General features: G+C 44.1%; 1 protein-coding gene across 3 annotated transcripts in view; it reads right to left on the bottom strand.

Moving 5' to 3' along the window:
* The window catches only part of LOC125746383 (astrotactin-2-like), a 297,596-nt gene that overhangs the window by 216,856 nt on the left and 65,439 nt on the right, over positions 1 to 15,301 (bottom strand). For all 3 annotated transcript variants that reach the window (XM_049020314.1, XM_049020311.1, XM_049020312.1), the window contains exon 2: positions 8,106 to 8,293. In XM_049020314.1, the coding sequence (XP_048876271.1) occupies positions 8,106 to 8,293 (188 nt within the window). The remainder of the gene's footprint in view (positions 1 to 8,105; positions 8,294 to 15,301) is intronic.

The raw sequence follows: 15,301 nt of genomic DNA, 5'->3' as shown, positions 1-15,301 counted from the left end.
CACAAGTACATTACTGAGCAAATATCAAACATGAAATACTGCATCTTGAATGATTTAATACAACATCCATCCATTTCGCTTCATAACAACGTATCTGTAATAGGGTAGGTGAACCTGGACCCTCAAAGCACATGATACATGGTAGGGGGGCCTCCAAGATGGCATGTCACTCCATCGTAGGACACAATCACATCGCTGGTCACAATCGCATATCATTTTAAAGAAGCTACTGTATATCACCTAACTGCACAACTGTTGACTATGCAAGGACACCTGTACAACTACGAGGTTAATGTACAAAATCTATGCACAGAGATGGAGGTAGGAGTCCTTGTATAAATGATACAGCAATGGATTGTCACACAGTCCTGTCCAGTGCCTTGTGGTGACTGTGTTGTGGAAAAAACTCTGAATAAAAATAAACTGAACTGAAACACTGAATATGAGTCCTGGTAGCGCAAGGCATTGTGCTACCGTACCACTCATAAAGCACCATCCATCCATCCATCCATCCATCCATCCATTTTCAGATTGCCTCTTCTGGTGTGTGCCGTGGAGGCAGTGTGCTCAGTATGCTGTTAATCTCACATAACCTCTGACCATCACATCCATGAATAAGTTTACTCTCCTACCTCACCTGAAAGGAACATTTCAGCCTTTTCCAAGAGAGCTCCAAGGTCTCACGTTTGCTGATTCGTATCCCTGCCGATTCACACTCAGCATTGAGCCACTCAAGTAGGTTGTGTTGGTCTCGGCCAGAAGCACCACATCGTTTGCAACGTCAGCTCGCACCCGCCGTCTACGACGCCATTCCGGATTTGATATCTAGCCAATGAAAATCATCGACAGGAACGCCATCCACGTCTGGTGTCATGACTCACTACAGATGATCTCGACTTAACGTAAAGAACGTGCAAACAAATCTTATGGCATTCATACAGGAAATGACTAGCATGAAGAAGGGGTCACAGGACCCCAATCCCTGCAGCCCCTCCCAGTCATATGACATCCCTAATCCCCAAAACACTTAATCAGGCAATACAAAATAGGTTTGTCAATTTATTTAGTCAAACAGTATATTAAATTATTTATTGGCTATTGGACAAAATATAAAGATGGATTGGAGTAAGAAATAAGGGCTATATTTGACAAGAGGTGATCAATTTAACAGTTGTATTGTGTGTGTATATATATATACATGAATTAACATCAGCCACATATACACATCAATAATTTATTTTACAGAGGTAATTAAACCAGTTCCTTTCAGCTTACATACCCGTGAATATCTCCAAGCACCATGTCTAATTCTCTAGCGTAATAACACAGCAAAGCATTATATAGCTGCAAAGGGTGTCTTAAAATTACACACTTAAGTGGCCATAAAGCCGTGACTGTAAAAGCCGAGCACGTTCCCAACGTAAATGGGAATCTTTCTCTGACCGTAAGCGCAACCCTCTCCTCCCACCAGTAGGAGGTGATCTGCAGCTGCGGCATCGCTCAGGCTGCTGTTATAGCACGGCATCGTGATACAGACCCCCGGAGATGGGCCTTATCGGGCCGCGTTCATCGCGCCGATTGTCAGGAGGCTGTTCCATTACACGTTACACGCTCTTATCGGATGCCAGTCGGAATACGTGGCTTGCAGCCGCTAGTGGGCCACCCGCACCCATAAAGGTGGTAAGTAAGCAGGAGGTGAATGAAGAGGTCCGGGAGATGTGTACAGGCATCAGAAAGCAGGCCGGGGCATTTTCTATACACACTTTGTCCTAAGCAAGGTCATGGGGGGGTCCAGAATGGATCGCAGAAGCTATGGACGCACGAGACACATAAATATAAAAATCTGATGAAGCTTCACTGGGTAAAAAGGTCATACAGGTACAAAACTGCACTTCGCTGAAGGCGCCAGTTCACAGACGAAAGACAAACTGCGGAGGAGTGAAAGGCCTCAAGGATGCGGTTTTTATTGATTATTACTCTTTACAATAAACTGCCCTTTATGCGAACTGGCAGGCACGTAACCATTTTGGATTTCCATTCACCCTGACGGTGAGCCATGCCGTCCCTCATCCACAGATGCGCCGCGCCCCCCCCCCAGTGAGAAAGCGGGCGCAACTCGGCCTCCTCCCGATTGGCCACCGCGGCCGGATGGTTCACCACTGTGCCGTGACGGGGGAAATTGCTCTGTTTAATCCGAGGCACGGTGAGCTTCGGAGTCGCGATCGGGCAGACAGCACGGCTCCTTTGTTGCCGCTAAGCGGTCGGGGACCGCCTCTAACAACCCGGCGCACGGCGCTCCCAGCTTGGCGCTAAGGGGAACGCAAAGGGACCTGTCAGAACCGCCTTAATTGCTATTGATTCCTTTTTAATTTAATGCAAGCGTGGGGCTCCTTTGGCTGACGGGCGCGATCTGAGCCTTTTCTCTCTTCGAGAGTGAGCCGAGCCTTTTTAATCCACACACGAGCTATTTCAGCGGGGAAAAAGAAAGCCCCCACAGCAAAATCCCACCCCCTCCAAACTTTCACTATAATTAAAGGTTAATAATGAATACAACCATGATTTCAATGAATAGTCTGTAAATCTCAAAGGGTAATGAGGCCCAACACTACCTTAAATTATCACTCTTTTTTTTTACGCAGAGGAATAATGAAGTGGTAAGCAGTTAACTTCCTTTTCTTCTGTGCGCTATCGAGTTATCACAAACTAGCAGGAATATAAAATTCTGAGCAATCTGTGGATATCAAAAAAAGACCCAGAACTCGAACGTCAGTGAAGATCTACGGAATAAGTAACAGATATTGGCTGCAGTTGCTATCGCTACCTAGTGTCCCATTTAGCCGCATCAGACGTTGCACTTGTTGCGTCCGTCAAGGCGATTGGGGGAATTTAGACTCCGGGGAGGGAAATAAAGGTGGTGACCGCCGTCGGCCAACTTGACTGGAGCACGGAACTGGTTAGGGGGTGGTGTGGGGAGGCAAGTGTCTGAAATGAACAGAGTATTACGTATTCCGGAGACAAATCCGCCGTAAATAATTATGCAAATGGAAACAAGCACTCGAGGCGATCACGCTGTACCATGCAGCCAAATACATCTGACCTGTTTCACTAAACAGGAGTGTGAGGAGATTAGCGGATCAAGGTCTACAGCATTGCAGGCTGGGATCTATAATGCGACATGTCAATGAAACAACTTTTATAAATCACAAAATCTGATGGAAAAACATACCCACCCCAGCCCCATTTGTCCAACCTGAACACTGTGAACATGGTTAATTGCATACGATATAAAGTGTGGACTGTGATGGGCCGCCCTCCCCCATCCTGGGTTGTCACCTGCCTCGTGCCCATTGCTTCCGGGATAGGCTCCGGACCCCCCGCGACCCAGATGGATGAGCGGTTTGGAAAATGGATGGATGGATGGATAAATAATTAGTATAACTATTAGCCTTTTAGCTCTATGTGACCTGTGACAATTATTAGCATGCTGCTGCGTAACAGAGGAACGATGCATAAAACGACGCATGAAAAATGCTAATGCGGCCATTGTTCTTAAGGGTCACGTTTCTTGCAGCGCGCATCACAGTCTTGGACCATATGGAGAGGGAACCCGCTGATGCTCGGGGAACCATGAAATGAGTGAGGGAGGGGGTCCAAGAAGCACGCCAGTGCAGGAAATGCGGGATTTAAATTTTGAGTTAATTTATTTTTATATAGCGCCTTTCACAACAGTTACCACAAGACACTCAACAAGAATCAATCCATCATTACATAACTTATACAAAAAAAAGAGTTAAACATTTCCCTGGTGCTTACATCCAAAGCGACTTGCAGTTCAGGGTTACGATTTATACGTGCTTTGTGGGATCCAAACCCCGGTTTTCTTAGACGAATTTTCTACTTGTTAAGCTACAGGGCACAAACCTTTGAATCCACTGCTGTTCCTTACCAGCCCTCTAGATATAAAAAAAAGATTCTGCTGAGCATTCTTGCGAGCTGATGAGCTTAACGATGGCACCAATCAGTCACCGATGATCTAGAAGCCGCAGTGAAACCATAACAAGACAAGCGGAGATGTACCTTTACAGTGTCTGATCGCTGCTCTGACTCTGAGGCGAGAAATCATGATGAGGCGATGCAGCAAACAAAGGTGCCGCTAATTTATGGAAATTGTCTTCTTGCTGCTGAAAGTGTCGGCGGGCTCCCCTCGCCTTTGTCATTTTTATAACGCATTACTGTGCATCGCAGCTCTGAATGCACCCTGTGCTGGGTTTTACCGGCCAAATATTCAGGCGGTTCAGTATGCGGAAGACCCCCCCCTTCTCTGCACTGTTTAAGTGCTTCGGTGCAGGGACGGATTATGGGTTGTGTGGGCCCCTGGGCAAAACGTTCGCGAGGGCCCCCCCCCCACCACCACCACCACCACCACCACAATTCAAAGGCCCTTGGCAGCCAAACGCCCTCCCTATAGGGTCAGGGGCCCTTGTAGGCAGAGGATCAAAGAATGTAGGCCCTCTAAAATAGACAAACGAAAATACATTGTTGATAAGCGATGCAAATTGTTTTGGGCTAGGGGCCCCACGGGCCCCCTGCACCCCAAGGGCCCCTGGGCAGCGGTCCCGCTGGCCCGGTCCGTAATCCGTCCCTGCTTCGGTGTAGCGAGTGTGACATCCTACACAGAGGCAGATGACATTTAGATTTCTATCTGAAATATTTGGAAAATCAAGCTTGCAGGTGTTGTATGGTTTTCTTATACCCTGACCTTGTGCTTACTTAACAGGCTAACTGGCAACTCTAAACTGCCCACACTGTTCCAGTCTGTGACCTGTAATAGACTGGCATTGCATCCACTGTCTTGGGTTTTTACACACACAGGTTTATAGTTCATTTCTACGGGAAAACTCTAATCCCAACATGACGACCCAATCCCCTACCCAACCCTCACTTTAACCATAAGAATATGAGGCTTGTCACACCTCACTCGTCCAATCCTGCTGTGTGCCACGCCCCCCTCGTTCACCTCGTGTGGAATCCCCGTGTCATTAGCTGTTTCGAGTTGTTTTTGTTAGTTTTGTGTATTTAAGTCCATGCCAGAGTACAGTATGTGTCCCTAGTTCTGCCATTGTGTTGTTATGATGATTCTGTCCCGTTTGCCTGTCTGTGTGTCAATTAAAACCATTATCCCCAATCCTTCTATGTCTTCGCCTGCATCCCCGGTCCGTGCCCTACACAGTTATAACAAGACTTCTGGCATTTTTACTTTTTTTCATCGCATCGCATATCTTTGTGAGGACCTGAGAAACTGTCCCCACAATGTCAGGTTTTTATTAGATTGTGGGAATCATTTAGTCCCCACAATGTAGTATAAACATAATCCACATACACAGCCACGGAGGAGAGCAGCGCCGATATGATGTAAGGGTACGTCTTCTCTTGTCTTGTTATGGCTTTGCTGCAGCTTCTGGGTCACATTTGTCATCCACACTATGCATCACATGCAAATTAATTGTAATATTTAGCGTTTATTTATTTAGACCTAGCGGACACGTTTCAGAAAGTAGAGGCAAACAAGCCCTGGAGCATCTGGGGTTGAGGGCCTTGCTTGGGGTCTAATGGTGAAATCACTCCACTGACTCAAGGACTTAAACCGACGACCTTCTGAACAGAGGCAAACGCCACCGCGTCAAAACCGGGACGGGCTCCTGCTTCACCATGATCCGTCTTGAACAGACAGTAATAGTGATTATTGGATGGATGACTGGATGTTTACTTTTTCAAGGTGCTTTGTGACTACAATATACACATGTAAACCTCAGATGTATAGCCGGCACGCATGCAATATTTTGACCCAGTCAGTAAACCGCCATCAAGCTGACCTTTATGAAGTCATAATGATACCTGTATTTAATTTCATTTTCTCTCTCTGACATCATTCTCCCTGTAAAGTTAATGTAGCCACTTCCTTAGTATCTCGATGCCATTAAGCTTGGTAACGGACACTACAATTCAGTCTGAAGTCGAGCTGTCGGATCACACATGGCACTATGACCAGAGTCGCAGGAAATCTCCCTTATGCTGTCAGACACTAACAGGCGATCATCTCACAGTAACCCGGTGGCCCTCCAATGCCACAATTTATCTGACATTTTTATTTCTGAACACTGTGGTTCTGTTTGCCAGCTAACAAGCAGCTTCCTGATAATCAACTATGAAAAACAACAAGGAGTGAATAATCTGCGGGGTCTGGGGCATGCACCAAATGCGTAACCTCAGCGGAACATTCTACCACTATTGATCGTGAGACCAATACCACGTGCTCCAAATCCGCTGCTATTTTTGTGCTGAAAAATCTAATCTTGTACTTCTGTCAATTAAATTTCCTGCCATATAATTTCAATGATAGTCTGTGATCTACGAGGGGCGGGACTGTCAGAGCTTATTAGAATAAAACAATTAGCGCGCGTACAGAACTCCTGGCTCTGATGGCGTCATCCGTTTATGGATCTCAGTATAGTTGATGGCGAAGAACTAGATAGTAAATGGCGGGGGTGACGAAGGGGGGGGGGGGGGGGAATAGAGAGACCCGGGTGGAATCTGTCACGGCACTGACAGAATTACATTTAACGATGTTCACTCAAGAAGCCAGGCACTGCCTCAGGCCACATAACAAGACAGATACACCTTGTATCACTGATCTGAAAGATTTCTTCCAACACCCCCACCACCCCCCCCCCCGACACACACACACCCCACCTCCACCGTTTCACCGCTGATGGAACTACATCCTCGTTCACACATTCACACATCAGCCTCACAAGCCAGACTATGTATAAGAGGCTGCAGTTGAGGTCTAATGGAGGGAGTTCAGTGGAGGGAGTTCTCGCTGTGGCCCCTCATCTCCAGGGCTGGGGGTTTCCAATCCTGCCCCTAGGCTGTGTGTGTGGCTCTGAGCTCCACAAATCTGATGCTCATGGCAGTTTTACTGACACAAAAATGTTCAGATGAAAAATGACTGGTTCAGAGAGATAGCCAATCAGACTGTACAGGAGGTGGGCCCAAGCAACTAGAGGAGGAGGGACCAACTAATCAGATGTCTTGGTCCTACCTCCTCCTGATGTCATTGACATTACTACTTAATATCCTCTGAATGTGTTTAGCAACAGCATCATATATCGCAGACAGTGAGACATCAGCGAAGTAACGCTGATCTGGGAAACTGTAGCAATGTTGCATGTGATGGATGAGCTCATGAAAGCCCAAGACCTCCACTATGGAAAATGGATGATCTTCTAGCACAGTCTTCTTCCTTATTGTAGTTCTTATTTTTTAGCTCTAGTGCTACTAACTTTGAATAGTGAAAAAGAGTGACAAAGCTCACAGATGTTGATACGGACATGTTACCCCATATATCATGCATCTTCACATGCACCTAGTCCTGGGAATTCCCTGCCTCGTGTCCTGCGCTGCCTGAGCTAGACTCACTGCATTCCAGGATTGGGCCAGCGGGAGTAACGAGGGATGACAATGCAGTCGTGATTCATAACTTTCAATAGCACTCTAGTATTGTCTAAACCCGACCCCAGGAAAAGCCTTCAAAGGCATTCTATCATCATACAAGATATGCCAAAGGCCACATTTAACTGTAACTGCTGGCTCAAATAAAGCACGTAAATGGTTATGACTATGTAAACTCTTGTGAGTTTTGCTCAAATTATAGACATTTCCGAGCTCAATAACTGTTAGAGGTAGAAAAAATAAACACATTTTAAATTTAAAATGTTTTAAATGGATAGTATCAAATTCGTGGGCAAAGAGGTTGCATTATGTCTAGAGTGAAACTCCATTTTCTGATCATCGCTTCATTACACACTGATGTGACATTATTGGCTATTTATTATCGATCTAATTTGGATATGAAGAAGGGAAGCAGTTCATCTAGGCTTGAACGTGCACAAAGAGGTTGAAGACTATTGACTGCTTTCCATATTGATTGAGTTTATCTTAAAGAGGAAATTGTCTCCTGCATCTGTGTGCCTCAAGACCCGATTTTAGCTTTTCCACACACAGTCTGACATAATTGCTTAACGAGAGGGGAGGAGCTCGCTCACCATGACGGACACGTGCAGCAGGTGCATGCGCTCGTGCGGGACCTGGGCTGGCTCGCGTGCCGGAACCTCCGTGGCCTGGTGCAGCTGCTCGGTGCTGCTCATGGACACATGGAAATAGAGAGTTCCATTCTCCAGCCACTGCTGCTTCCAGTGCACCTGTGAGAGCTCAGGGCTCAGGCCTGACATCTCTGTGGGGCGGGGGGAGAGAAGAGAGGGAGAGTGAGAGTGAGATTCCTGCAAGGGGGGGGGGGTCCGTAATATCCAAAGTCCGTTATACCCAGAGTTGCTGTATGCCCAGAACACAACTACAGGACACCATTTACTCATGCCACACCCCAGCAGACACATTTGTGGTATAGATTATTATATTGTACATGTAGTAATCCAACTTTACCTGACCAGATGCGTGACTATTAATAATCCCGACTACGTATCTGTGCTGGATATCACCGGCACACCACGCGCCTTGTAGGCGGAGCTTGCATGTCTGTTATGGCGAACAGAACTACAGCTAAAAAGGCCGGGAACATAGTGAGTCCACTATAACAGGATTTTACTGTTATCTTTTTTTTTTTTTTTTTTTTTGCTGTAGTTCATCCAAATCTTAGACAACTAAATACGAAGCATTGAGCTGGAATTGTAACTACAAGGGCTACAGCGAAGCTTAAAGTGATTCAACTCTTTTCAGCATCATGGACAAAAGAATCTACTGAGAATTACAAAACCACTTCAAGGGTCTCTTGCTTGATTACTTGTATTGTACTAAATGATTGATTGTTATACTTTATTGCTTATATCCAAAGAAACTTCTATACCGTGTGATCAGACACATTCAAACTTAATACAAAAAAACACCACTTACAGTATGCAACATTCTAAACTACATTGTATCCTGGAATTGGAAACAAGTAGTCAATGTCTTCTGTTCTACAGCTGCACATTCGCAACCTGTTTCAGAAGATTTACTCTTGCTCAGGATATCCATACATACAATTTATCAGTTTAGCATCAAACAAAAACAACGTTCTGTTCCGAATATACTCTTACATTTCAGAGTCACCGAACAACATAGCAGAAAACGTGGCAGCCGAACAAATTTGGCACTAATTAGCTAGGTGGTGTCACAGCATCCATCTGTTTTCAGTAATTGCTTGTCTAGTTATGGTTGCCTTTATTCTAGGTAAAAAAAAATTGTATGTAATGGCATTTTTTTCTGGTGGGGAATTAAATAAAGAAAAACACACCTGGAGATCCCAGAACACTGCACAGAAAGTCAATTGCAATATGGGAGGCAAACAGTTTTCATCAAATTTGACAAAAAACAATTGTCCTGAAATGACTGGCTATATCATTCAACAATAAAACCGTAAACAAGCAAACATACTGAGTTGAGAAAATAAGATTTGTGTTATAGGCTATTTCGGATTAGATTGCCTTCCCATATTGATAGTGATTATGCTAACCACAACAGCAGAATAACTAAATCAAGGGGGGGGGGGGGGCAGGAAAATCGGAAATAGAACGACAGCACTTCGGAGGTTATGTACGTACATGTTTAAACATCATCAATAACACGAGAAAAAACGACTTCGGTGAATTCTAAGCTTTTGGGAATAAGCGCAAATCACCAACTGTCCATAAATATTTCAGCTGTGCCATGCCTCAGTATTTCCGTAAGGAGTAATTTACATTAAGCTTGGTGATTAAGTCCCAAAGTGATTAAATATGAAGGAAATTAAATTACCAAAGCGAGGTCAAAGGTTGAAAAATCACAACAAAAACCCATAAAACCTTGCAGGCCAGATTTAGAGGATGCGTTTAACTAGATTACGAGCAGCATGATGAGGTGGGAAGCACGTCTTCCTCATATTTCTGGTTCGAATCCTAACTCTGCTTTCTGGCTGGTGTTTGCATCTTCTCCCTGTGTTGCATGGGATTGCTCGGGGTGGATGTCTCCCCCCAGTCCGAAGAATGGGGTGAATATCAATATGCACACTTGACCGTACTTGTGTTCTCCTGTACCCATTTTACGACAGCTTCCATTGCTGAAGACCAGTTCCAATACTAAAGAACAAAAGTACATTTGATTTTGATTTGATTTGATTTAAAAAATAAAAAATAAATCACAAGTTCAGTCTTTGTATTCTTGGCATTCAGATTCACCCATGCAGCTAAGCTAATTATAATATCTAAATTTTCCAAAGTGTTTGAGGTTGGTTTGCCTTATAATGGACTGGCATCACATCCAACATGTACCTAACCTGATGTCTTGTGCTGCCTGGAATTCACTGCAGGCGCTCCGCAATCCAGTACCGGATAAGAGGTAGGAAGATGGATGGATGGATTTCATCAGATTAGCCGCATTTCCTGAGAGGAGCGCAGTGTGCAGATCGGCTGTCCAGGTTACGGACGTGATGTACAGCAGATGGCTGCACCCGTTCAGCCTTTAAATCAGGCCTTTTTCCCTCAAACGGCACAGCGCCATGGATCTTCGGGAATTTTCATTAAGGCCCTTCAATGTGCGATCCCACAATGCGGAAGAAAGTCTGCAAAGCGACAGAAAAGCACCGCGGACCTTTTTTCCGAGATGAACGGACGACGCATTTATCCGGCCGCGTGTGCCAGCTTGAAGCAGCTATCAAGCCAAGCTAACCGGAGATTTTTATTACTCCCCATTGTGAGCTGGGCTGTGACCCCCCCAGCTCCAATCTCTCATTGTTAATCGTGAATGAAATGCAATTTTATGTACTTAAATTTGTGTGCTCCGACGTGCCAAAGCAGCTTGCGGAGCACCCACACGAGGAGGAGTAGCGGTCGGTGAGGAAGTAACAGCGGAAAGAACGTTTTAATCCTTATCTTAAACCTTTCAGAATTCGACCAGACTCAACACTGGTTAAAAACTGCTTCTATATTCACTGTTTCCCCCCCCCTCTCAAAATCCTACAGTAGCTATAGGCTGTAGGGAATCTTTGAGGTGAGAGCATCTTACAGCTCGCACACTCGGTATGCTTTTGAGTTACGCTGAGGACACTCGCTAAATGCACTCGGCGCATTTTGTGTTGGGTATGCCCTCGAGTTGGGTCCTGTTACACGGTGTGCGAACAGAACACGCCTGCCGACGTGCCAGGGCTGCTTCCGCCGTTGGAAGGCCACCAAGAACCTTCTCCTCCGGCGTGACACATTCCCGGTGTTGCCAGGGGCACGCGACAGCCTACCACGATGCAACTCTGCATTATGTCATTATGCGAGGTTTTACAAAATCTTGTCTTACACATGGCAGCAATACAGACTTCTTAAAAATCACATAAATAAACCAGACTGGGGGCTCTTATTGATTAGCAACTCCACAAAATCACTTACTCATCACACACAAAGCACCAACATGTTTTCGTAGCCCCATCACGGCAAAGGTGCCACTTACAAAGATTAACTTTTGCACAAATCATATTGGATATATTGAAGTTAACCAGAGTCCCGTCCAGGTTCAGATACCCAATCGGTGACCCCTCAAGTTTAGATGTAACGGGTGAAAAATATCCAGCTACACGAGTACAGGTGCTGTTAGAAATCAATAGGCTACAGCTGGAAAGTGGTTCTAAATGGAAAGACTTGTTTTGAAAGCATAAAAAAATGGCCAATTTTTATACACACAGGCATAGGCCTATATTCCAAACTTTTTTGCAGGCTAGTCCCGCACGCACCCTCCCACAACCTTGCTCGGGGGTGTGATTCGGGTGTAGTTCGGGTTTCTAGGAACCATTTGAAGTGGGTTGGGCATGGTACTGAATTAAACTAGTGCGGCTGATAGATAACGGGCCGGATGCCGTTTTCATCACTGTGGGTATTGGCAGGTGCAGGTTTACAAAACAGGACTGATGCAGGACTCTGAACCAGACCCATACAGCAATCGTGCAAATCTCTCAGACCGGGACAGAAATTAAAAACAGGACACATTAGCGACTCTGCCCACTTTCTATCCCGTTAATCTATTCACTGCAAATACGGGATTTTAAACAGCTAATGTTTCCCTTGATTTGCATATTCTTCCTGTGTTACACCCCCAATTCAAAGACATGCAGTTAAAGCTAATTAGAATCTCTAAATTTTCCAAAGTTGACACACTTTCAGACTCTCATGCTTACACATGAAATCTTGTGGTAAATCTAGTATTCCATTATAAACCTAAAATTAGCTGCATCAATATCGTTATAGCAGTTTGCAAACCCTACAGACTATTTACATGGTAATAAAATTCTTACATACATGTAAATGTGTGTGCAGACTTCTCTGTAATTGAAAATATCCCTCCAGCCAGTTGACAAACGTTGGCAACCCTGTATTTATTTAATTTATTTCCGCCTTATTTAGTCATATTTTCTGCTTCAGACGTTCCTTCTGTTTATTTATTCCATAAATACGTATCTGCAGTTCCGAGTTGAATGATGTGTTTTGAGTACCTTTTTCTGTGCTCTCTAATTCTGTTACATATAATTGACTGGTTGCAGCGAGGATGAATTTCTATGTACTGACGTACAAAAGGTGAACGACCTTGAAATGTCTTTTGAAATTGTGCCTCGTCATTGTTATGGTCAGGAATCTTCTATACACAGAATACACACAGTGTGTATATATATATATATATATATATATATATATATATATATATATATATATATATATATATATATATATATATATATATACATTCAGTGTGTGTATATATATGGATGTGTATGGCGTTATGTTGAACGGTGGTTCAAGTAAATTAGCTACATGAAGTTCGATAAAGAATGAAAGTGGTTTGTCGGAAGGCTGCTATCTCATATGGTAACCAAGGACCGGCTACCTGGGACTGAGATACAGCACCACGTATTACAGAAAATGATTACAAGGTTCGCTAATGTTCTGCTAACCCGTGGTCCCCCAGAAGATGCGCAAATGGCAGGGCTATGATCCCGCCTGTTTAGAGGGAAAAATGAAAAGGGGGAGTCCGCTTTATTTTTGCCGTACGCTTCAGCAGATATTCCCGGCCCTCTGTGCATCCATGAGATGGATTTCTCCAAATTCCCTCTGTCAGCAAAACTGTTAATACTTTCAAAATAGCTCTGCGCTACAGCGTCTCCACCCCCACAGAAAGCAATCTCTGTCTTTGGCAAAGGTACAGAGGGGGGGAAAAATGCAGAATAAAACATCTGGTGTGAAAAATGTTGTGCAACTTAATTCAACCACTTCGCCCATTATGCACTCACTTCAGTTCACAATAATTACTTATATGGAAAAGCGCATTAAACCCAGAGCATAAAACATTTATAAGCACTTTATAGGAGACTAGCTCCAAAAGACCAAATAGAAAGTCATAATGCTTATGAATGCACTTGGCAGGACTCATTGTAGTTCCTTCATATTTTATTATACTGAATCATTTCAAAGGAATTAAATTTCGTGCACAGTTTTTACTAACTGCCTTGCACACTGCATTTATGTTGTATGTTCTAGCGTCACGGCACTGACATCACTGCAACGCCCTGTGAAGTGTTTCACTGTGGAAACTCACCATGGTAACACTTGTACTTATACATCACTTCATGGAACCTGAGGACTCTTTAGGTATAAGGTAGGTCAGCCCGACCCCACTTACGGCTGGTGATATTTATCTGGCTTTTCACACTTAACACTTAGAGAGTTCACAGGAATAAATCCAAAGTCACAATCATAGCTGTCATTCCAGGTACTCAAAAGCGTCCTCGGTGAAAAGGAGGAAGACACCATCAAGCTCCGGTAGCAAACAGTTAAAGAACAACCTTGTACACACCACAAATAAACATAACTGGACTTAACTTTAGCTTTTGAGTCTTTATGTTATTTGTATGGTTAAATCTCATGGGTTCATATCCTTAATAAAACTTAACCTTAATAAAGAGGAAAGGGGAGAAAAAGAATAACAAGGAAAAAAATGCTGTTTTCTTTTGGTTATCAGTATGACCTACCATGCACACACTTGCGCATTTGTGATGCTGGGCTGTTATTTTGTGTTTTTAACTGTGTGGTCATTTTCATCAGTTTCAAGGTGATCAGAGCTGAGTTGGGGGACGGGGGCTGGGGTTGGGGGGGGGGGGTTCCTCTGACAGCCGACTCTATGATAACAAGCCAACGTCACCTTCGCTTACGCTGATTACACGCAGCGGGCTTACAGGCCCTTCGCAGGACTTTCCATACAGGACTGTGGCACCAGTCCTAGCTGGATATTACTGTAACCCAGGGACAAAGTACAGGCAGCTTTCAATTTATGTAAAACCGACTTGCGTAAATCTGGATTTACTCTAAAAATACAGAGTTTACAGAAGCAATACCGCAAAACAGCAACATGCACCTGTAGCTTAATGTATATTTTATCTTTTTTTCTCCATTATATTACTGGAATAATACAAAACAATAACATGAACAGAAACTGTTTTGAAGCTTGGCATCCTGATCAGAACTGACAATTGATTGTTCTATTGAATCAATATTCAGTCCTGATCAGGATGCCAAGCTTCAAAACAGCTTCTGCTTCATGTTATTGTTTTGTTCTTTAACTCACTATTAATAGTATATTTTTGGCTATTCAGGCAAGCACTTAACCACCAGGTTAAGGGGCCAGACTTGAACCCCAACAAACTGCAGACTCTGGTCTTATGAGGATTTCTATGATGCTTCCATAAGAGCCAAACACATGGTGCCCTGGTGAAGGGCCCAGCGCAAACCAGTGTTCATCTGCTAGAGTAAAGAGATTTAAGAGGACCTTATCTACTCAGAGTGCCGAGGGAACCAAGCGGAGCTCTCCTCACCTCCGATACGCTGACACTCCGTAATCTCACTCTGAGGTCCTGACACACAGCTACTGCTATTTATTAATGGGAAATCATTTTACTACTGAAATGGCCATTCGTTCTCTGTAGCCGTTATTTTTCAACATTCAGGATATAGAACACTGAAGATTTTCTTCACCAGCTGAACCATCCTCAGGTGTACCGAGTGTAAATGACAAAAAAATACCCAGATTATTATATTGCTATTACTAAACAGTCACAATAGATGGATGGATGGATGGATGAATGGATGTATGGTTTCATGGATGTGCTGGATGGCCCTTTAAACGGCAGACTGGCCACAGTGAAGCATGCCAGATTGCTCCGGGATGGAGTACTTAGTATTCA

Source organism: Brienomyrus brachyistius, chromosome 7, assembly GCF_023856365.1.
Source record: "Brienomyrus brachyistius isolate T26 chromosome 7, BBRACH_0.4, whole genome shotgun sequence".
In the NCBI taxonomy this organism is placed as follows: Eukaryota; Metazoa; Chordata; class Actinopteri; order Osteoglossiformes; family Mormyridae; genus Brienomyrus; species Brienomyrus brachyistius.
This window is presented reverse-complemented; position numbering and strand designations above follow the sequence as displayed.